Below are 20,805 nucleotides of genomic sequence, written 5' to 3'. Positions count from 1 at the left end.
TCTTGTGGGGAGCGCCCTCACGTACTATGAGAATGATGAGTCAAGACCTTGAGTACTGTCTACTTGGTGAGACACAACATCTTGTAAGCGGCAAACTGACTTGGCAATCGCCTACTGCCATCTTCCTTCAACGTGTTCAATAAATATCGATGAGTCGTCGTATTTGACACTGAATTTCGTCTGCAGTACAGATGCCGACAAGCGTCAAGCAGCAAGCATATCGCATTGTTCCGCGGCTGTAGCGTCACGCAACGCTTACGACCCCTGGTACCTGCACGGCTGGGTTTGATACTTATCATGGCAATGAACATCTTGTAGCAAAGTTGGCTTGTTGGTGGAAAACACGGTAACGCAAATCCGATATCAGTTTGCTGGATGTCAAGAGAAGGATATAAGACTTCTACAGAATGCTACGTGATGAGCAGCATACTCTCCATCCTTGACCCACTCTAGGTACCTCTTCAGTCTAGTCTTAGCAACGATGGTTTGGTGTTTCAACTGCGCTGGCCCGCATTATCAGCAGAGCTGTGAGTTACTTTGTGTGGGCTGCCCAAACTCTGCTCATGCAGGAAAAGACTGCGCTAATTGCCCTGTACGACGAGGAAGCAACTTCCGCGATGGTAATGGCGGTTCTTTTAGCCAAAGAGGTGGACGCTCTACCGCTCCGAACGGCCATTATGGTACTGGAACTTGGAATAGTGGTGGTTGCCCTGTCTATCCAACAATGGCATACATACCAAACCTCAATGTGAACCAGCTTGGCCTATACTCGTATGGCCCTGGTTCTACCCAGGATACCAGCGGACTTTACTACCCGGACAACGCCCCAGGATACCCGTTCTTTCCAGTAGCAGGTACTAGTCCCAATGCCCATGGGCAACCCATGTCACCCTTCAGAGGAGCAACTCGGTCACGACAGCAAAGTAAGTCAATCCAACACAATCAAGTCCCATCCACTAATCCCACAGCTCCATGGGACGTCCTTCAACAACGCCTATACGCAAACCGAGAACATTTCCCCTGTAGCTGGTGCGGAGATTACTATCACTGCTTGCTTGATTGCCCTAGCCAGCCAACTAAATGGCGCGCTCCTTTACGTACTTGGATAGTTCAGAGCGGCTACGAAAGCCAAGCAGCCTTCTTCGTCGCGGGTTTACAGGAACGGCATAGACCGGACGAGGTTGCGCCTTTTATGACCGCACGGCGCAGACCTTGTTACAGTCGGACGGAGAACCCTGACGCGATGGGAGTTGCAGAGGCACAAGGGCAAGGGCGAGGAGAAGGACGAGGAGGCGGCGATCGAGGATCGGGCACCTCTGATCGTCGGGATGGAACTCGTCAGCCTGGTGAAGACCAGCCGGCTCCTCTGGCATTGCCCTCGACGCACACTGCTTTCGATGAACAGCGCTCACCCCAGCACCAAAACGATCAGTCAAATCTTGATATGCTGGGGGGTGAAACGTTGACGTAGGCCTCTCATGGTGTCTTGAGGGAACTTCTTAATTGAGTAGCGAGCTGAGTCGCTCAAGTCTTGTGCATACTTAAAAAGGTGAAGAGCATTGCTAAGAACATAAACTAGATCAGATATTACGGCTGCATCTAGTTAAATTCCCCTCATAATGCACTCTGTAGAAAGAACCTCGTCATTCACAAGCTCGTTCCAGACATGGATCAACCGCTGTTGCATCTAGAAGCGCCATTTAAGTCCATCCAGCATATGAAGAAGGTGGTGCATCTTCTCTTTGATACTCTTTTCTGACGATCCAGCAACTTGGCTCAATCCTTGAGATGATCCTAGAGCCTACATTAAGATAAAGACATGCAAAGTAGGGAGCCTGACGTTGACGTAGGCTCTAGAGTGTTCAGCGTTTTCCTTGTATATGGTGGTAGAAAACGTGTTGGTCGCGAATTGACATTGATATGCTTCGCCGTGTACAAGTGCAGCTCTAACCTGTATAGTTCCCAGTCTACACGAGGAGAATACGCTGAGCGAGATGCCATGTTGGCCAAGAGGGTGGTGCTTGCGAGTGGGTGCCTTAGAACGATAGCCCACGTTGTAGGCGCTGACATTGTAGTAGAGCTGTGGGCGCAGTCATGCTCTCCGGGTTGCACGGTTGTCTCTGAACATAGCCAGTCAAAGATGGCGGCAGGGCGGGATCAATATCGCATCGGACACTTCCTCTTTCGGGTCATTACCGTGGGCGACAAGATCTAGACCCGAGTACGCTGCAGGCCTTGTACTTCTACTCAAGGTCAATCGCGCGAACAACACACAATATCGAAAAGATGAGAGTGTACAATGAGGTCCTTCAAAACGATGCTGCCTTGTCGTGATGATGGAGACTGTGCTGCTGCGCCTCGCACGGGACTGCACGCTACGCCCGGGCGATCGTCACTAGCGATGACTAAGGGCGTGCCTTGCCCGTTCTTGTGCGATTGGTGACGTGCGTCGTCGCGGCTCAGAGCTCGCTGATTCAACAGGGTCCCATCATTTAATTTCCCTCGCAGCCCACATCAAAACAAGGCCACGGCAAGGTTCAATTAATCGATTCTGAGCACTGCCAGTCCCAGCGACCCAGCATCCGCTGTTCATTTTATCAAGACTAGTCTTGTTGTGCGGAAGAATTGCTGGACTAAACGCCGCGCGCTCACGTCCGTCGGTCAGCGCAAGATTCCGTAGCTTCCGCGGCTCATCTCAAGCTCCACTGCGGCATTCCGAAACCATCGCTCCAACGCTGCCAATCCATCCCAGCCAACACCAAACATGTCGCAAAACTATCAGCAATACGGCGGCAACCCGTATGGCCAGGCCGAGGCTGGATACGGCGCGCAATCAAACCCATACGGCGGCACTGGCTACGGCTCTGCCAACCCCTATGACGGAGGAGTAAGCAGTCGCGACCGCGCGGCTTGAACTCAAAGACTGACGCGACGAAACAGTATGACGGCCAGGCCCAGCAGCTCAGCCCGCCGGCGCCCCTCCAACGTCATGGCGACTCCAACTACTCGCAGCCCTCGCAGTATTCGCAACCCGGCGCAAACACCCAACCACCCAACGTACCGCATACCGACGTGCCCATGAACAACATGCCTGCGTACGGCGAGCCGACCGGACACTCCGGCATGGAAGCGCCAGGACCGCAGCCTCTCAGTCGCGAAGACTTCTTCGCGCGCATTGAAGGCGCAAAGTCGCGCATCGGCCAACTCACATCCGACATCCAAGCCATTGCAAGCGTCCACCAGCGCATGCTATCGTCGCCCGACAACCGCTCCACCGCCGAGCTCGAGAGCATCGTAACCGCCACGCAGATCAGGAACACCCAAATCAAGGATGAGATCAAGTTCCTGGAGAGGGACGCCGTGCGCGACCCCAACGACCGGACCAAGAGGACGCAGGTGGAGGCGCTGAAGAGGACGTTCAAGACACAGCTAGAGGACTTCCAGAGGGAGGAGGCAGACTACTCCAAGAGGTATCGCGAGGCTGTCGGGCGCCAGTACCGCATCATCAACCCGGATGCGACGGATGCCGAGGTCAACGAGATTGCCAACTCGGATCTGGGTGACGAGGGCATCTTCACACAAGCTGTAAGTAGACACAGATCGCACGAAACAAGAAATACGTCACTAACAACTCGCAGCTCAAGTCCAACCGTAGCGGCCAAGCCTCGAGCGTCCTTGGCGCCGTCCGCGCCCGCCACAACGACATCCAGCGCATCGAGAAGACCATGGGCGAGCTTGCCCTCCTCTTCACCCAGCTCAACGAGCAGGTCGTCTACCAAGAACCCATCATTCAGCGGACCGAGGAGCAAACCGTGCAAGTCAAGGACGATACCGAGAACGCGAACAAGCAGCTGGACGAAGGCATCAAGTCGGCCAGGCGTGCGCGTAGGCTCAAGTGGTGGATCCTCTTGACCGTCATCCTGATTCTGGCCGTGATCGCGCTGGCACTTGGATTATACTTTGGATTGAAGAAGGACAAATAGAGGATGTAATGACCATGTGGCGGTGTGAAAAGAGGAGGATGCGATATCATGTTGGGACTATGTTTCTGTATAGAGGAGTGGATGACTTCTCATTGTTTTCTTATTATTAGTAATGATCCGGGCTGCACTCCGCAGTGACGAATGTGTATACAAAGGAGGTTTTTTCTTGGTTGTATCTGAAGGTATGCGCGTGGTTCTATCGAGATGTAAACACAATGCAAGATAAAGTCTACGTTTAGAACACCCGTTCGTGAGGTACGAGGCGGTTCCAGAAACACGAGCGCCTTTGCGAACGGAAGTCGGCAAGGAATAGTTCTTAGCGCTGGTGGTATGATGGCAAAAAGCCCGTAAAACAAAGACTACGTTCCCAACATGAAAGTCTCGACCGCTACTGGGATTCTGGACCGGCTGGCGCAGGTATAATCGATAGAGCTGCGGCAAGGCAGCGGGGGATCCGTTTGGGGAGAGGGCGTGCTCTTGAACTCGATCCCAGATGTGCTGGCTGGACATGTTGTGTTGAGAAGGCTGGCCAGGGCTCTAATAATACGATGGCGAACTAGCCTGCCAGAAACCCGCCTTCCAGCATTTGAGATACGGAGGCTGATGATTAGCCGATGAATTGCCAATGAAATGCCTCACCAGAATCCAAGGCTCGTGATGTCGACAGTGCCAGGCGCGGACCGACTACCTCGTTTCACAGGACAGCGTAGGCAGTATCGCCGTTTCGGAAGCGACCAGCGACCAGCCAGCCATGCGATCCATGGATGCAACAGCAGCCCACGATGCCTCCACATGACGTCGTCTATCCAATCTTAGCCGTGGGCCGTCATTTCGGCAGCACGCCTGCGCGACATGGGCAGCGGCATGCGTTGAGAGGTTTGATACCGATCGCCAGCGTCTGCGCAGCAGAAAACAGTGAATGATTGACGGCGGACGCGTGTTTCAGCGCGCTTCACTGCCGTCGGTCCAAGCATGATCGCCACGGCGAGCCAGTCTGCTTAGCTAGGCTTGACGGTGGGCTCATGCGCGTTGGCGGCTGCTTGGAGGTGGGCTTGGTGCGGCTTGTTCAGGGGTTGGCGCTGCTTGCATGCTTGTCTCCCAGCCAGGACCGATCCCCACCGGGGTCGCAGCCTATCACAGGCCGAAGGCGCAGTCCACTAGGGAATTGGACGCGTCGCCTCCCTCGCAGTCGACTGCTTAACCTGCTGCGCTCCCCGTTGAATCCTTCCTTCTTCAATCTCACGACTCCAAGTGCTTCTTGCTACTTACACCTTTATTCTAATCGCAACTTCTAACACTCGTTTCACGGGAGTTGCTCTTTACTTCGGACTTCTAAGTATTTTACTTGTTTACTTCGGCCTCGCAGTCGCTATAACAATCGCTCAACTGTAATTATCATCAACACCCACACGACCATCATGAAGACCTTTGCCATTGCCGCCGTCCTTGCGGCCTCCGCTGCTGCAACCCCCGCGGCCACCCAGAAGCGGGCCAACATCACCCCCGTCACTGTCAAGGGAAATGGTATGTGAACTCACCATCACAGATACAAGTCTGTACTAACATCTGCAGCTTTCTTTGCTGGCAACGAGCGTTTCTACATCCGCGGTGTCGACTACCAGCCCGGTGGCGCCTCCGACGCAAAGGACCCCATCGCCGACGAGGCTGGCTGCAAGCGCGACATTGAGAAGTTCAAGGAGCTCGGCATCAACACCGTCCGCATCTACACTGTCGACAACAGCGCCAACCACGACGCCTGCATGGGTCTCCTCGCCGATGCCGGCATCTACCTTGCCCTCGACCTCAACACCCCCAAGTACTCCATCAACCGCGCCGAGCCCCAGAAGTCGTACAACAAGGTCTACCTCCAGAGCATCTTCGCTACCGTCGAGATGTTCGCAAAGTACGACAACACACTGTTGTTCTTCTCCGCCAACGAGGTCATCAACGACGACAAGACCACCAACTGCGCTCCCTACGTCAAGGCCGTCACCCGCGACATCAAGTCTTACATGAACGCTCGCGGTCTCCGCAAGATCCCCGTTGGTTACTCCGCCGCTGACGTCGAGAGCAACCGCTACGAGATGGCCGACTACATGAACTGCGGTGACGATGCCGCCCGCAGCGACTTCTTCGGTTTCAACGACTACTCCTGGTGCGACCCGTCCTCCTACACCACCTCTGGTTGGGACCAGAAGGTCAAGAAGTTTGCCAACTACAGCATCCCCATTTTGTAAGTCGCTCAACTATACTCTTCACAGCCATCCGCTAACATACCCAGCCTCTCCGAGTACGGTTGCAACAAGGGAACCCGAAAGTTCGAGGAGGTCAAGTCGCTCTACAGCACCGACATGACCGGCGTCTACTCCGGTGGTCTCGTCTACGAATACTCCCAGGAAGACTCCAACTACGGTCTCGTCGAGATCAACGGCGACTCCGTCAAGGAGCTCGCTGACTTCACCGCCCTCAAGGACGCTTTCTCCGCCACCAAGAACCCCAGCGGCGACGGCGGCTACAAGAAGGACGGCCAGCCCGCCACCTGCCCCGACCAGTCCAAGACCTGGGACGTCACCATGAAGAGCGACGAGCTCCCCGCTGTCCCCTCCGGTGCCCTCGACCTCATGAAGAAAGGTGCTGGTGACGGCCCTGGTCTTTCCGGCTCTGGCTCCCAGCAGGCTGGTTCTTCCGACGAGAACCTCGCTCCTGCCGGCTCCGGTGCTGTTACCTCCGGCGGCAAGGTCCCCACTGCTACCGGTGGCAGCAGCCCCTCTGGCTCCGAGGGTGCCGCCGCTTCCATCCGCCCTGAGTTCAGCTTCGCTCCCCTCGTCTGCGGTGCCGTTGTCCTCGCCTCTTCGCTCTTCGGTGGTGCTCTCATCTTGTAAGAGTCTGCCAGTAGAGCTGCGTGTGTTTCTTCCATGTAATGCAACGACCCAGCGCGGGCAACGTTATTGGGATAGATTTGGTTCTTCCTTTCCAAGTAGCATTGGCTTTGAAACGCTTTTGTGATGGGAGTTGGTTGACTTTGTTGTCGGCCTGGCGTCTCATGTTTTTTTCTTGTTGTTCTCTTTGTTCGAAGTATCTCAGTATATATCAGGAAATACAAACACATTGAAAAAACTACCTTGTTTTGTTGTGAGTGTGGTTGAGATGATTATGCGCGTGGTACTTTGATGTTGACTTAGGGCAAGGTTAGGTGTCGGCATGGCGCTCTGACCTGCTGGGCTGCATATAAAATCATGTCGACGGTGTGATCTCCTGCTTCCTTTCTACATCCACGAGCTCACCTCGCTTTTCCAAATGCCCGCGCCCAGAGTGTCATGTTTTCCGCTCTTTTCCTAAAAACGACAAGGTGCGACTCATGTGTGCCTCTTTCTTCTGAGCTACCATTACCAAAACACATCTGCTACCCGCCCTCATAAAATGCCGGTTCAAATCGCAGCATGGGAATGCTATGACTCCAAGCCGTCGTCGCGCGCCCTCTCAAAATTCGATTCGACTATCGTATGAGAGTTGCGCCTAAAACTACCCTTCTACATTTTACTTTAGAAACACACTGTCAACAACCACATGGCTCTGCGCCTTCTTCAAATATCTACTCCAAACATTTCATGACTGTGCGGTGCGTTTCCAAAAACTACAATGTAGATATCATGTCTTCTTCGTCGGACTCTGTGGACTTGATCAAAACATTATGCGGTGCGAGAAGACTAGGACTTTGGGTATAAAAGACACATCTCTCAAGCCTGAGTTGCTTGTCTTCTTATCTACACAACTCCATTTGGCTTTACCAAAAATTTGAAAACACGACACCCATGGGTGTTTCTCTCCTTCCGAAAGGATCCACAATACTTAAACATGAGCGTGTCTCCTTTCCAAAACCAGCAGCGAGCTTGGATATGTGTGGTGGAAGAAGTCAAGACTTCATTTCATGCTTTCGAGGCGACCAAGCAGTATAAATACCTCGCTTTCTAGACTTGTCTCTTGTACACCATCCTACTTCTTGGTTTACCAAAATCGAAACATTAGCAAGTACATGGATTCGCTGTGCTCTTTCTTCCAAAAACGGAAAGCTCGAGAACATGGTGCTTTTGCTCCGGCACTCGAAATAACAGAATGGTCGGCATATGTAGTCTGCTGCTTCGCTCCGAGTTTCAAAACCCCACGTCCGCAATGCCATGTTCTGAGACTGAGTTGAACGGTTTCCATGAGCTTGGTCGGAGATGTTGAAGAGAAGATATAAAACAGTTATGTGGCGTCGTCGTGCTGTGAAGCAGTCTAGAAAAGAACTCCAACAAAGATGATGTGTCTGGTGGCGCGCTGGCGTTGCGTCGACGAGTTCATCGCCAGAAGGGAGTATAAATTCTTCCACTCGGCTTCTCTTCTTCTACTTCTCTATTACACCGCCTCCTCCGGTTTTCCACAAAGAATGACATTTTCGTCAGCTGTATGTCTGTTCTCCGAAGTAGAACCTCTTTGACACATGAGCCGCGAGACCTTTTTCTCCAAAATAACCAGTTCGTGAAACTGATGTCTTCGTCTCGCCTCCGAGTTACACAACAAAATCACGACCGGGTGATTGGGTGCACCAAAAAAATGGCTGACTACCATCACATGCTTTTCTGGACACCTCGCCGGGGTAGTCATATATAAACTGCCTTCTTCCCGGCTTCCTACTTCTAATATTCAACTCTCTACATACCCAAAAGGGTGCTATCCAAAATAACTTCGGCACGTCTCCATGTGGGCTTGCCCTGCTCTTCTCCAAAATCTATCAGCGAAGCGTATATGTCTGTCTCTGCCTCGAGAAACAAGAAAAAGGATTCTTCATAGTCTACATAGACTTTCTCCTCTGCGCTCGCGTTACTAAAAGCCGAGTGCATACACCTCATGTCGCGGAAATTGGCGACTGTTATGTTGGATGGGTGTCGCGCTGCCTGCAAAATGTTCTCCTCAGTACCGTATGGTTTTCCTGAATCAAAGCCTCCGGTCTACTATATAAGCGCCTTCCTGTCCTTTACTTCTTCTCCAACACTTCCTCCGCTTTGGACCGAAAAAGCCTTGACAAAGAGACCTATGGCTGCTTCTCCGTTCTCAAAAAGCGATTCTCGTCTACACATGGCTTTGGGGCTTCTGGCACCGAAATCAGATATGATGGACGTGATGTTCTGTCCCGTTCTCCCTTGCGACTTACTCAAACCCGTCATCGCTGCAACCATGTTTCCACACGTCGCTACATTAAACCATCAATTCCACTCCTCCCTCTTCCGGAAAGTGCTACCGAAAAGAACGATGTCTCTTCTCGTCTTCGGAGCTAGCTGCAAAAAGCCTATCTGCCGCACACTATGTGTTGTACGCGAAATAAAGACGCTCTACGAGGTTTGCGTGTGTTTTGGCTGTTGCGCCGTTATCAGACAGATGGGTATTTAAGACGCCCACGACTAACTCTCTCTGAACCTTTTATTACACACTTCCTACCACATTTTACCGAAAAAACCCGCTTCCTCGCATTATGACTTGCTTCGCCCGAAAGATCGAAATCACCACAGTCTGAGTTAATGTCCGTTCCGCCACTTGGTACTCTCTCGTCTATAAAGTCCAAGGACTGCGAGCTCTTACTTCTTTCCACCTTTGTGTGACTACTTTTCGAAAATAGACACCATCAAGCAGTCATGTTCCAAAACTACGAAAACGGCGCCTATGTCCTCGCTCTTCCGAGCTTCCACAGCTTTCCAATACGAAACTTGTACCTTTCTTGCCAACCCTACCCAAAAAAACAAGTTAAGCACCTTTTCATGTCTTTCCGCTGCACTAGAAAATGATAGGATATCTTTACTATGTCGTCGGCCTGCCGAAACGTGCGTGGCTTCACGCAATGGTTGGTTTCTGCCGAGTTGGCGAAGTCGAAATTTCTCAAAATTCGAGTTGCCATTTCGATGAGTACCGAGGCTTGCTGGCTGCTGTATAAAATCCTACTCTTGAGGCTGGATGTTTCTCTATCTTCACTTAATTTACCATACCAACAAAAATTATAACAAAGATGTTTATGGGTCTGGCGTTGCAATTGAAAGTTAATCTGCCCTTTTAATGTCTGCTTCTGATGCGCGGATCGAAAACTGTAGTTTCCCAGGACATGTTGTTGCTTCCCCCAAACCACTGAAAAGATAAAACATACTCTGAATGAGAGTACTGCACTTCGCCACGTGGATGTTCAAATCCCCGCTCCTTTCTCCAAAAATTTCGTCGAAACCATTCTATGTCGGAAGCAACTGTATGCCACTCCTTCAGTCGTCAATTTCGCCTTCTGGGCCGGCGATATAAACTCCGTCACGGTGCGTCATGTGTATGTCTCACGGTCCGACGCTTGTCTGAAGAGTTTGAGGAGTATAAAAGACCACAAAGCGAATGTTAAAATCAGCTATGCAGACCAAGTCTCCTTTGTCCTCAAGGTTTCTAAAAACAGCACTACACACGGCCATGTCTTCTCTTTCCCTGAGCACCAAAAAACGGCTATAGTGGCTCTCATGGAGCCAGAAGGATCGGTTAGCTGCGGATAGTGTCGAAGGCCCGTCTCATAACTTTTCAAGGTTACCTCTTTGGCACGGCCCTCCAACACATGTGACAAGTCGTCATCTATACTATGAATATACATACCAGCAACCGCCGTCCTTTTGAAAATTATTTACCTCAAACGCGACAGCCCACCGCTCATCGCCCATCGCCCATTTACTCAACAACACCCATAACCTTAACATCATCCGCCCTCCACTTCCTCATAGGCATCTTGCCCAACTCCCCCCTCAGTCTCTCCCGATCCCCCCAAACCTCCTCCCCAACCTCCTCCCTGCTCACCCAAGCCCAATCCCCTTTAAGCACGCCAACCCCATACCTCCCATACTCCTCTTCCACCTTCAACAACCTAGTATCCGAGCCCCAAATCCCCGCTTCTTTAGGATCAGAAATTAAGGTGTAGCTCCTCTCATGCACAGTCTCGCTGTCCTCGAAAACGAGGACTTCGGTCTCGTTGGGCGGGAAAGGGTCGGTTTCGCCTTCTACGTCTGCGTCTGGCGGACTGTAGCCTTTCGTTGGGCCGCGCTTCTTTCCGGTTTTGAGGTCCCGGAGTTCGACGCTGGCTTTGTTGCGGCCGTGGGGGATGGAGCGTAGGACGGCGATGCCTTTTGTGTTGGCGATGTCGGAGCGTGAAGTGTCTAGACGCCATGCGAGTGTGATGGTGCATGGTGGATTGCCTGAGACGGATATCGTGTCGGTTGAAGTAAGAATAGTCGGTCGAATAGGCGGAGGCTTTGGCACAGTCGCAAGGGCTTTGAAGGTGTAGCTAGGTAGCGGCGGAGATGGTTGTGGTATACGTTCTGTCTCCGGATCAGGCAAACTGTTCGGATCATTATGCTCACCAGCGTACCATGTCGTTATGCCGTGAGATCGGAGACGGATGGTATACGATTTCCCCGCTACGAACGAGGACGGATCGAAGGGATAGGGCATGGGATTCGACACAGTAGTGCCTGGACGAGTCGACCACATGATATAGCTGTCGAGCTTTTCGGGGTCTAGTACAAGAAGTCGTCGTTCGATGTCTTGAGTAGCGGTTTTGGAAGGCACATGGTCCACACTTTCACCCGTCTCTGCATCGACGAGTTCGAACAGGCCTTTGATAAAGGCTGCCTCGGGGTCAAAGATGGTGTTTTTGGTGTCGATGGTGAATTTAGAGTGGTAGTCGACATTGCGTACAAGGGTGATGTCGAAAGCATCAGTGCAGTCAATGTAACAGAATGCACTGGTGTGAAGAGTGAAAATTATGGAAGGAGCCATGGCGAAAACTGCGGTAACGGCTCTTTACTATCAGATTCGTCGATTTCCTGGTGCAGTCGCGACGAATATAAGGAACGATGTGTAGGTGGTTTTGCCTACCCAGGCACCCATGGTAATGTGACGTCAACGGCGCTAGTCTCTGGTTGGGTGTCACCAAAACGCCCCAGACCTTGTTCTCGTTCGTCGCATTGAACATGCGCAGTAATTCTTTCCATTCCGCCCCCCAATGAAACATTTACGAGGGCGCAAGGCGAAATGGGGATGCTTACGGGGCGAAGTGACGACATAGCCATTGTGGAGTATCACCTCCCGAGGGGTCTACGCGCCATACCGTAATCATGGCTGTACGTAGTCAAAGGATCCGGGCCGCCTGTTTTCTGAAGAGTTCGTTGGACCGATTACTAAGGCTACATGGTAATGTAGAAAGTAAGCCGCCCCAGAACAAAACCACCGTGTTGTACAATGGGGGCGATAGGTCCTTGATTCTGCCTTGGACACCACGTTCTATCACGATCTAACTGAAACAATGATGGTTTTTTGTACCTAGATGCCGGGAAATTGCTGCGGGATCAAGTTCGAAGACGATCTGTGCGGATTTCGAGTAATAGCCACTTGGCCCCAAGAGAGGCATCAGGCAGATTGATATGACGTTGTATCCTCTCTGTTCCCTCGTCTCGGTCGATCATCTTGTCCAGCCCCACGGCAAATGTCTCGAACAGTCGTCATTTCCATGTTTTGAGGGAAGTCGTTCAAGACACTCTCGAGATCCTTCTAGATGTTCGGAAACTCCGAGGGCCCAAGAGGGCCCCAAAGCTCTGAGGCAAGGCAGTGTTGTTCCGTGGATTCAGGCGTATTCTGGTCTCTATGAAGATTGTATGTTGTTGATGTACGCCATCTGACGGAGTCGAAACAGCCCCAATGGATCTGTATAAAGCACTGGCATTCTGGACACTGGACTCTTGATCATACCACAGACCGACTTCTACCCCGCTTAAATACATCCTGACATCACGAAAATGTACCGCAATCTGAGCATCCTTGCCATAGCACTCTCAATCAATGGACTTACCTCCGCTAAGCCCATCAATGGGTCAGTCACACCTCTTTCATATCTGTCGATCATGCAGAACTGACCTTTCGTAGAAAAGTCCACGCTGTGAAGCGGGCAGATCCTGTGTCCTACCCCTACGGCGATGCACTTCCCAACGAATTCCAGTGGCTGGGTTGGGATCCCAAGGATGAAGATCAAAAGAAAGACGGGCAAAAGATACACGAAGCGTTCAAGCAATGGGTACGTAATCTGTCATACGAAGAGCGATCTCCGTTTCCTTTTTCAACTTTCCCCTATTTTATAATGAGCGCATGGCTGAGAACACTTCGACAATGTAGGCAGACCTAGCCAAAGCAGGCATTACGGCTGCCGGAGGCGCTCCCGACAACGTGCACTTCAAACGCTTCTTCGGCAAGCAAGATGCAGACGACACAGAAGCCATTCAAAAGACCATGGCAAACATGTACGACACCACAGCAGACTCGGCTACGGAAACCATTAAGAAAATGGTCCTTGAGCGTTCTGACTTCGGCGACCATTGTGAGAAAGACGGTTGGTTCGCGTACACAACTCCCACCGATGGACACTTCCACCTATGTCCCAAAGCAATTGCCCTGAAGCAAAATTCGGAGACTGAATGTACCGATTTCAAGCGAGACTACATCGACAACACGGCGAGGACGCTGTCTTTTGTCATGCTACACGAGTTCACGCACTACGACTTTGTGGCCGACGACAGGATCGGTGGTATCATTGATAACGCCATAACTTCTGTCAATTGCTTCAACCTTGATGATGACGAAAAGCTCAATAATGCCCAGAGTTACGCCTTCAACGGTGCAGTAGGTTTTCGACATCCAATCATATATACAACACAAACTAAGAGAATACTTCCAGGAACAATACTGGTCCGACAAATGTCCAGACAAAGACTTCACCGACCCTGGTGTTAAACGTCCGGAGGAAACTCCTACACCGACTCCCACGCCCACACCGACGCCAACTCCCGAACCCGTAGCCCCCTACGCCGACCAACCGGGCCAATGCCACATCCACGTCAACGAATACGAAACCTGCGACTCGCACGACGAAAACCTCAGCGTCGAAATCACCATGTGGTAAGTTTTTACTTTTACAAAGTGCATGTGAGACATATACTGACTTCGTACCTCTACTTCTGCAGGGACGTCTCCGGCACGCAAATCGGCTACGTCGACCGGACCGTCGCCGGAGCCGGCAACCCACTCATGATGAAAAGCAAGCTAGAAAACACCCTCGAGGTAACGCCGGAGAACCAGAAGGATTACATCCAATTCACGCTGGGCGGGCAGTCGTGGGCGACGAACAAGGACAACGATGAGAGTGCGCCGGCGTATTGTAAGGTTGGGGGCTGGGACCCGAGGGCTGGGCCGTTGTGTAATGAGTTTGATAGTGGTACGGCTCAGGAGTCTAAGAGGCAGATGGATTGTTATTTCCAGTGTGCTTGGGGTGGTGGGGCGACTTCTGATGGATCTTAAGGCTTTCGTAAGAAGGAAGGGCAAGATGGACCAGATGTTTGCGTGGAGACGGACTGCGTTCCTGTCGGAAGAGGAAAAATGGACACTCTTTTTGTATGGCGTGGAGGAGAAGGATTTCGGTCAGTAACAGCACACGATTATAAAGTAACGGAATGTACAATATATCCTCGATTCCTCACACGTCTCACGTAACACATCTCTGATCCGCTCATCACCGCCCGATCTATCGACTACGCATACAAAAGCAGACGAAAACGCTCATAAAAACAAGAAAACAAACAGGGGTATCTCAAGGCTCAGACGATATGCAACAAGGACGTTAGAACGCGTCGCTCCCACCGACCGTAACGCCTTGTGTCAGTCAGGGTCGTCTTCTCACGAGCCGGTGAAGAGATGCCAGACAACTGTAAAAACAGGTAGCAAACTCCACAGAACGCCTCAAATGCCGCATGTAAAAGACGTAAAGAAAATTAGTTCGTATCCAGCCACCTGGCATGTTGAGTGCCATCAAGTAGCAGACCTAGACTTGGGGGCTGTTAGCAAGGACGGCGTGCGAAGAAGATGCAGAGAGCTCAAAGCTCCATCCTCTCAATGATGCCCTCGCTCATCGTCCGTATCTTACTCACGGCCCTCTCTCGGTCTACCAGTGACTCAACGTCGCTGTCGTCATCGCTCTCGTAGTACTCGGCATCCATGCTCATGTCTCTGGCTGGCAGGTACCGCTGTTGTTCTGCATCGACGACATCGCCAGGGTGGTCAATGACCATGTTGTCGAGCTCATCACTGTCTCCATATGCCTCAAGTCCCTTCCTAGCACGATCGCCGAGCCAGTATTCCGCGCGCTTCCTACTGCCCGCATTCGCACTGGACTCGTATTTTGATGCTTTGAATTTCGACATGAGCGACATGGCGACACTTGGTGAGTTCGACAAAGCCGATATCCCACGGAGATAGAAGTATGCGACTCGCTTCCGCTCCTTGTTGTACAGGAAGAAGTGGTGACTCCAAATCGCACCGTCATCAGCGAAGGGGTCATCTGACGGCTCCCATGCATAGTATTCACAGCTCGACATGTCCATCTCCGTATCGAGCAGGTGCCAACTCCGCGGACTCCATATCGGTGAGCCAAGTGGTGTGACGGCGCCCGCTGGTAGTCCGGCGGAGTAAACTTGCGGACGGAGATAGTACATTGTAGTGTCGATCTTGTGCATGAAGCTGTGGATGGTCTCGCGACGGAACTCATCAGGGTTCAGCGTGTTCGCGAAGTCGTAATCGATGTGTGTGGCATTGAGCGTCGCGATGAGGTATGCGAAGGTGTGACGGTTTGCTGCTTCGCTGAAGGACCCGAACGGCGTGTCTCGGGAGATGTCGAGTTGGTCTGCGAACTGAGCTGCAGATTGCTCGGACAGCCCCGCAACCGCTGATAGCAGGTCCTTGTGCCGCTCCTCGAGCGTCCTCTCGATGCGCTTGTACAGCTTCTTGTCGCTTCCCGCTGCTTTAATCGTCCAGAGATCGCATCCGCCGATGATTGCTGTGTCTTGTGTGTCGAAGTTGAGGGCGAGGTTGACCTCGTGGAGGGCGCACAAATCGAGGTACTACGGTGCCACCGGGTCAGCTATGTCGTCACTCTGGCCTTATCGCATCGAGCACTTACCTTCATTGCGCTTGATGTGGACTGGCTTGGGCTGAGTGCCTGATAGAATATATCGCGTATGGTCCGAAATCTTCGAGATGCGGTATGATTCAGCGCACCGTGGCTGCTGGGCGTGGGTGTGGCTGTGGTCGAGAGGGGGTAGCCTGCGCGAACCGATACAACAAGTAAACACGACTCTAGGCTGGCTGCGGAGAGGAGAGGGTACTGTCGTTCGGCCAGACGATCGTCTAGCAGGCAGTGAACATATGTATGGCTTGGGTGTGGTAGTGGTGTGAGATGTCGGTGTCGCTGTAACGACGTGGTCGCGATTGCGGAGAAGGTCAGCTTGGCGGTGTCGCCGAGCTAACAGCGGCATGTGTGTCGGGTCGTCCTTCCTGATTGGTCGATGCGCAACCTGCCTCTCAACCAACAACAGCTGCCGATAAGAGTGGATGGGTAGGCGACTGGTGTTGAGTGTTGATGTTAGTTGTCTGCGGCCATGCCGAGTGTGTCTGGTACGCGGGGCATGTCATCTGATGGTCGAGCACGTGAAGGATAGAAGATGCCTGGAGATGAATCCACGTGAATTCGGCAACGTATCATTTGATGAATGCATGTCAAGGTTCTGGATGAAGGACCAAACGCTGATCCGAACCAATTGCTGTCACGAAGTGCAGGTGCGCAGTGTCTCGGCGGTGTGGAGACCTGTAGCTAGATGAATAAGGTAAGTGTACCAGCATAAAGAAAAAGAAAAAAGGGAGAGAGAGTTGTCAAGTCTATCAGGGTGAAGTCTCGATATCATGATGTGTGATCACGTTCGAGCCCTTGAACCGCTTGTGTCAAACCTAGCTGTGTCGAGCAAGCCCGCCAGTCCGAGGTGCATGAATTGTAGTAGATAGAGTACAGCTACCGCCATCCGCTCTACAAGGCAGGATGGCAGGTAGTGCGTTCTCCAGATGATCCAACCCCTGCGCCGTGTGATATCGTTTCGCTCTTGACGCCTGCCCTTGGAAAGTTGTTTAGCATGAGCCGTGCTGTGACAGTCGACTGTGTGCCGTAGCCCTACCCCAAACTCCAATAACGCCGTACAATGTGTGTTCGTATGCGGATGCCGGATCGGGTCTACAAGATGCCGCTCTCTCGAAGTCGGCCTTTGAATTCATCCGCGTTCTGGAAGCCATCAGGCGCGGTCAGTGGGAACTCTTGGGACGGCGGTGACGGAGGGCCAGAAGGTGAGGTGCGACAGTGCGTTCCGTACACTTTTACATAATCTTGGTAACGATATCGTCCTCAGCCTGACGACAGGGCGCGTCAGCCAGCTGGCGCTATGGGTGCGTGCGGCGAAACAGACCCGAAAGTCATCACACCTCACTCACCTCCATATCTTCGAGGCTGTCTTGCTGTCCGATACACCGTAGCACGTTCTTCTTGCTGCTCTCTTGCATCTCACCGGCAAGCAGTAGCTCGTCCAGGATGAAGTAGGCCTTTTGGAAGTTGAAGATGATGTCGAGCTCGCAGACGTTGCCGTAGTACTTGTCCATCTGCTCGACGTAGCGGTGGACGATTTCGAGCGTGATCAGCTCATTGTCGGTCGAGTCGCAGCCGGCGATGAAGAAGAGTGAGGCATATCGGCGATACACGATCTTGGTGTCTGGAGAAAGTGTGAGCTAGCGAAGCTCTTACCCCTGCCGGACCCACTGACCTTTGTACTCTAGGAAGTTGCACATGCGGGTGCGGCGGGCGAGGACGAGTTGCGAGACGTCTTTGACAATCTTGGCCTTGTCTTTGGGGGCGAGGGTGGTGAACCACTTGGCTAGGCGCTGCGAGCTTCAGCAAGGGACCTGAGATTCTAGGGTGAGGGACCAACCACTTTGCCCTGCCGGGACAGCAGAATGAGGTACCTGAGCTGTTAGCACTATAGTCCGTTATTGGCAGTGTATGGAAGTGCATCTTACTTGATCGTCATGGTGTCGTGTGAGGAGAAGATGGCGGTAGCTTGTGTCTGGCGCAATGGGGAAAGATGTTAGGTTCGGCGATCGGCGGTCACAGGCCAGCCCCGCGACTTTGAGACGCCAATGCGCCCTCATATCCCCGCTATCACCATCGAAGTCTGGACAGTAGACATATGCGCGCAAGCAATTCTGCTCTCGGCCCATCCCTACTAATCATTGCCTAAAGCCTTGCGATACAAAATAACTGCGCTACTGCACATTCGACGCGACTGCTATCCTAAGACGACCCACCCGCTGACAAACGTTCACCCTTCATCGGCATCTCGAATGCCCCCGAAGAGTCACCACTACACAATATAGGAGGCTCTTTCGTCAGAACTGTTCTATCTCGCGTCATAATTGCGCGATACGACTGGTTGCCATCATGAAGCTCGTACTATCTACGTCGTATGTCTCTCTAATTCTCCAAATGCCTTACCTAACAACCCAGAAATACCATGTCCGGTGGTCCTTCCGTGATAAGACGACCCTTCTTCGAGAAATCAAACACCGAACTCACCTCTTCCCTGCGCGCAAACTTCGCTGCCCACCAACCCTCTCCAACACCCTCAAAACCCGACTACACAACATGGACCACCAAGACCGACTCCGCCCTTTACGTACCCACACACACTCCCTCACCTCTCACCGAACCGCGAGAATCCTACGACATCACAGTCAAACTGTTCTACCTCCCCAACATACCCACCGACAGACGCTGCGCACAAACACGAGAAGCGATAGAACTAGTGCTGAAAGAGCTGGGCACATCCTCGATCGACCTCCTCATCGTCAGCTTCCCCGGCGTATCCTTCGACGCCGACGATGAAGATTCCGACCTCGATGACGACGATGAACCGCCCTCGCCCCCATCCGCAACACAATCCACAACCGAAAACACCACGGGCGACTGCCCCGATGCCGGCGCACCACCAGAAGACATAGAAACCATGGTAACAACATGGCGATCGCTCGAGAAACTGCACGCAGAGGGTCTGGTATCGAAACTCGGAATTGCAGAATTCGGCGTCGCGCGCTTGACCAAGTTCCTCGAGCAGACCAAGATAAAACCAAGTGTCAACCAGATCAACGTACGGGACTGCTGTGTCGTACCTAAGCCATTGATACTGTATGCGAAGCAACAGCAGATCGAGCTGCTGACACATAATGACTGCACCAACATCTTGCCGCGCGGCACGCTACGACAAATACTTGGTTCGGGAGAGAACGGGTCCGGTGTTTTGGCAGGAGAAGGGAATCAAGACGGGCTCAAGGGCGATGTAGAGCCGCAGTGGGTAGTCAAATACACGGCTGTTGTCAAAGATAGGGGCGTTGTGGAGAGTAAAGGGTACTTCGCTGTTGCAGAGTTGAGGGACTCGTAAGGACATGAGGAAACGGAATCACTCAAATCAAATACAATGTTCAGATGTCTCTGACCATGACATTTGAATCATACATATATTAGGCGTCCACAGACTACTCCATGCTCGCCCATAAGTAACCACCGACTAGCTGCTGTTTATATTACGGAAACGGCGCAAGCGCTCCGCATACTTTGCAGTTCAGTAACTCTCCGCGGCGTCCCAAGTTCGCGCATACCAGTGGTTTACCACACTTCTTGCATTTTGCCAGGTCAACTCCACCGGCTTCTGCCTTGGGGTATGTTGTCGATGACTGCGTTGGTGCGCCCGAGCTGGCCTTGCCCCTTGGTTCAGTGTAATTGTTCATCTTGGGTTGTACGAGTGTTGGGTACGTGTGGTAGATGTTTGCTTGTATATGTGTATGTGTCTTTTGTAGTCGGCGTTTGGTCGAGTTGTCTTCGTGTGTGCTAATTCGGGTGGTGGTGGGAGGAAGGTTTCGGAGGGTATTTGCTAAATATGACCATTCACCATGTACACCCATACTGTGCACTTCACTGCTGGTACTCTACTACATTGTAGAATGTCAGCATGAATCTCCTAGAAGACTCTTGGTCATTCGTCTTCAACTTATGGACGCTGCTCGTTCATGGAATCAAAGTAGTGTCAGGCTTCACCACAGCACTGGCTTCTTCAACAGACTGAAGCGCTACGTACGCGACAGGTGAGTACTTTGACAGTGAAGTGTATATGCAGCCATTCGCTGGACTTTCAGCTTCACGAAGCCTCCACTGTGAATACATGAGTGCATCACGAAACCCACATACATAAGCTTTTCGGTAGCCCGTCATGCCGCCCCCATGTCTCCAATCTTCTCCTACAAACATCCCATATACACAAGCGAACACAACCTCCAATGACAGCCCAAACCAACCCTCCAACCAACCCTCCAACCAAACAGTCCGCCAACACTGCACCAAACACCTCATACGAACACGAGCAGACCTCGGAATCAGAAACCGACCTTCTCATCCCCTATGTCTCCGACGACGACGATGATTCCGACGACGAAGCAAACTCCAACAACGAACCTGGTTCTTTCGGCCACTGCTGGCACTGCGATGCCCCACTACCTCTGCCCACCTCAGAGGAAACCAACGTCAACTGTCTCGAATGTCAGTTTCCGAACTAATTCGCGCGGCGGACAAACGACTAATCTGGCTAGGTTATCAATGCGGCGGATGGTTGGGTCCACCTTGAGTGGAATGACGGGATGATTGGAGTGGGATGTGGCGCTAGATGTTGAGTTTGTGTCGCTCTAGAAGGGGTATTAGAATATAGATGTAACGAAGAACGCATCTTACCGAATATATGCCCATCGCCATTGTAGTCTCTCATAGCTTAACGTTTGTCTTTATATTATGTATCAAGGCAAAGGCATTTTA

General features: G+C 52.1%; 8 protein-coding genes across 8 annotated transcripts; 6 read left to right on the top strand and 2 right to left on the bottom strand.

Annotated features, from left to right (window-relative positions):
• Positions 1-866: 866 nt before the first annotated feature.
• Positions 867-1,109, top strand: J4E85_002491 (uncharacterized protein; the record flags this gene model as incomplete). Its single annotated transcript, XM_051466769.1, has 2 exons — positions 867-923; positions 969-1,109. The coding sequence occupies 2 exons, from the start codon at positions 867-869 to the stop codon at positions 1,107-1,109; spliced, it is 198 nt and encodes a 65-aa protein (XP_051329624.1).
• Positions 1,110-2,764: 1,655 nt separating this feature from the next.
• Positions 2,765-3,983, top strand: J4E85_002490 (uncharacterized protein; the record flags this gene model as incomplete). Its single annotated transcript, XM_051466768.1, has 3 exons — positions 2,765-2,887; positions 2,941-3,585; positions 3,639-3,983. The coding sequence occupies 3 exons, from the start codon at positions 2,765-2,767 to the stop codon at positions 3,981-3,983; spliced, it is 1,113 nt and encodes a 370-aa protein (XP_051329623.1).
• A 1,418-nt stretch (positions 3,984-5,401) lies between these two features.
• Positions 5,402-6,865, top strand: GEL1_2 (beta-glucanosyltransferase; the record flags this gene model as incomplete). The annotated part of the gene is made up of 3 exons (XM_051466767.1): positions 5,402-5,507; positions 5,556-6,216; positions 6,265-6,865. 3 exons carry the CDS (start codon positions 5,402-5,404, stop codon positions 6,863-6,865), a joined length of 1,368 nt encoding a protein of 455 aa, XP_051329622.1.
• A 3,841-nt stretch (positions 6,866-10,706) lies between these two features.
• Positions 10,707-11,810, bottom strand: J4E85_002488 (uncharacterized protein; the record flags this gene model as incomplete). The annotated part of the gene is made up of 1 exon (XM_051466766.1): positions 10,707-11,810. The coding sequence occupies one exon, from the start codon at positions 11,808-11,810 to the stop codon at positions 10,707-10,709; it is 1,104 nt and encodes a 367-aa protein (XP_051329621.1).
• A 1,016-nt stretch (positions 11,811-12,826) lies between these two features.
• Positions 12,827-14,505, top strand: J4E85_002487 (uncharacterized protein; the record flags this gene model as incomplete). The annotated part of the gene is made up of 6 exons (XM_051466765.1): positions 12,827-12,900; positions 12,954-13,101; positions 13,200-13,703; positions 13,759-13,979; positions 14,045-14,243; positions 14,380-14,505. 6 exons carry the CDS (start codon positions 12,827-12,829, stop codon positions 14,503-14,505), a joined length of 1,272 nt encoding a protein of 423 aa, XP_051329620.1.
• Positions 14,506-14,950: 445 nt separating this feature from the next.
• On the bottom strand, positions 14,951-17,977 carry J4E85_002486 (uncharacterized protein; the record flags this gene model as incomplete). The annotated part of the gene is made up of 5 exons (XM_051466764.1): positions 14,951-15,973; positions 17,388-17,662; positions 17,714-17,831; positions 17,879-17,912; positions 17,967-17,977. The coding sequence occupies 5 exons, from the start codon at positions 17,975-17,977 to the stop codon at positions 14,951-14,953; spliced, it is 1,461 nt and encodes a 486-aa protein (XP_051329619.1).
• Positions 17,978-18,387: 410 nt separating this feature from the next.
• J4E85_002485 (uncharacterized protein) lies at positions 18,388-19,384 on the top strand (the record flags this gene model as incomplete). The annotated part of the gene is made up of 2 exons (XM_051466763.1): positions 18,388-18,410; positions 18,454-19,384. 2 exons carry the CDS (start codon positions 18,388-18,390, stop codon positions 19,382-19,384), a joined length of 954 nt encoding a protein of 317 aa, XP_051329618.1.
• A 608-nt stretch (positions 19,385-19,992) lies between these two features.
• Positions 19,993-20,552, top strand: J4E85_002484 (uncharacterized protein; the record flags this gene model as incomplete). The annotated part of the gene is made up of 2 exons (XM_051466762.1): positions 19,993-20,073; positions 20,322-20,552. The coding sequence occupies 2 exons, from the start codon at positions 19,993-19,995 to the stop codon at positions 20,550-20,552; spliced, it is 312 nt and encodes a 103-aa protein (XP_051329617.1).
• Positions 20,553-20,805: the final 253 nt, after the last annotated feature.

The sequence above is a fragment of the Alternaria conjuncta genome (genome assembly GCF_024043145.1).
Source record: "Alternaria conjuncta strain BMP 0040 chromosome Unknown scaffold_3, whole genome shotgun sequence".
Lineage (NCBI taxonomy): Eukaryota > Fungi > Ascomycota > Dothideomycetes > Pleosporales > Pleosporaceae > Alternaria > Alternaria conjuncta.
This window is presented reverse-complemented; position numbering and strand designations above follow the sequence as displayed.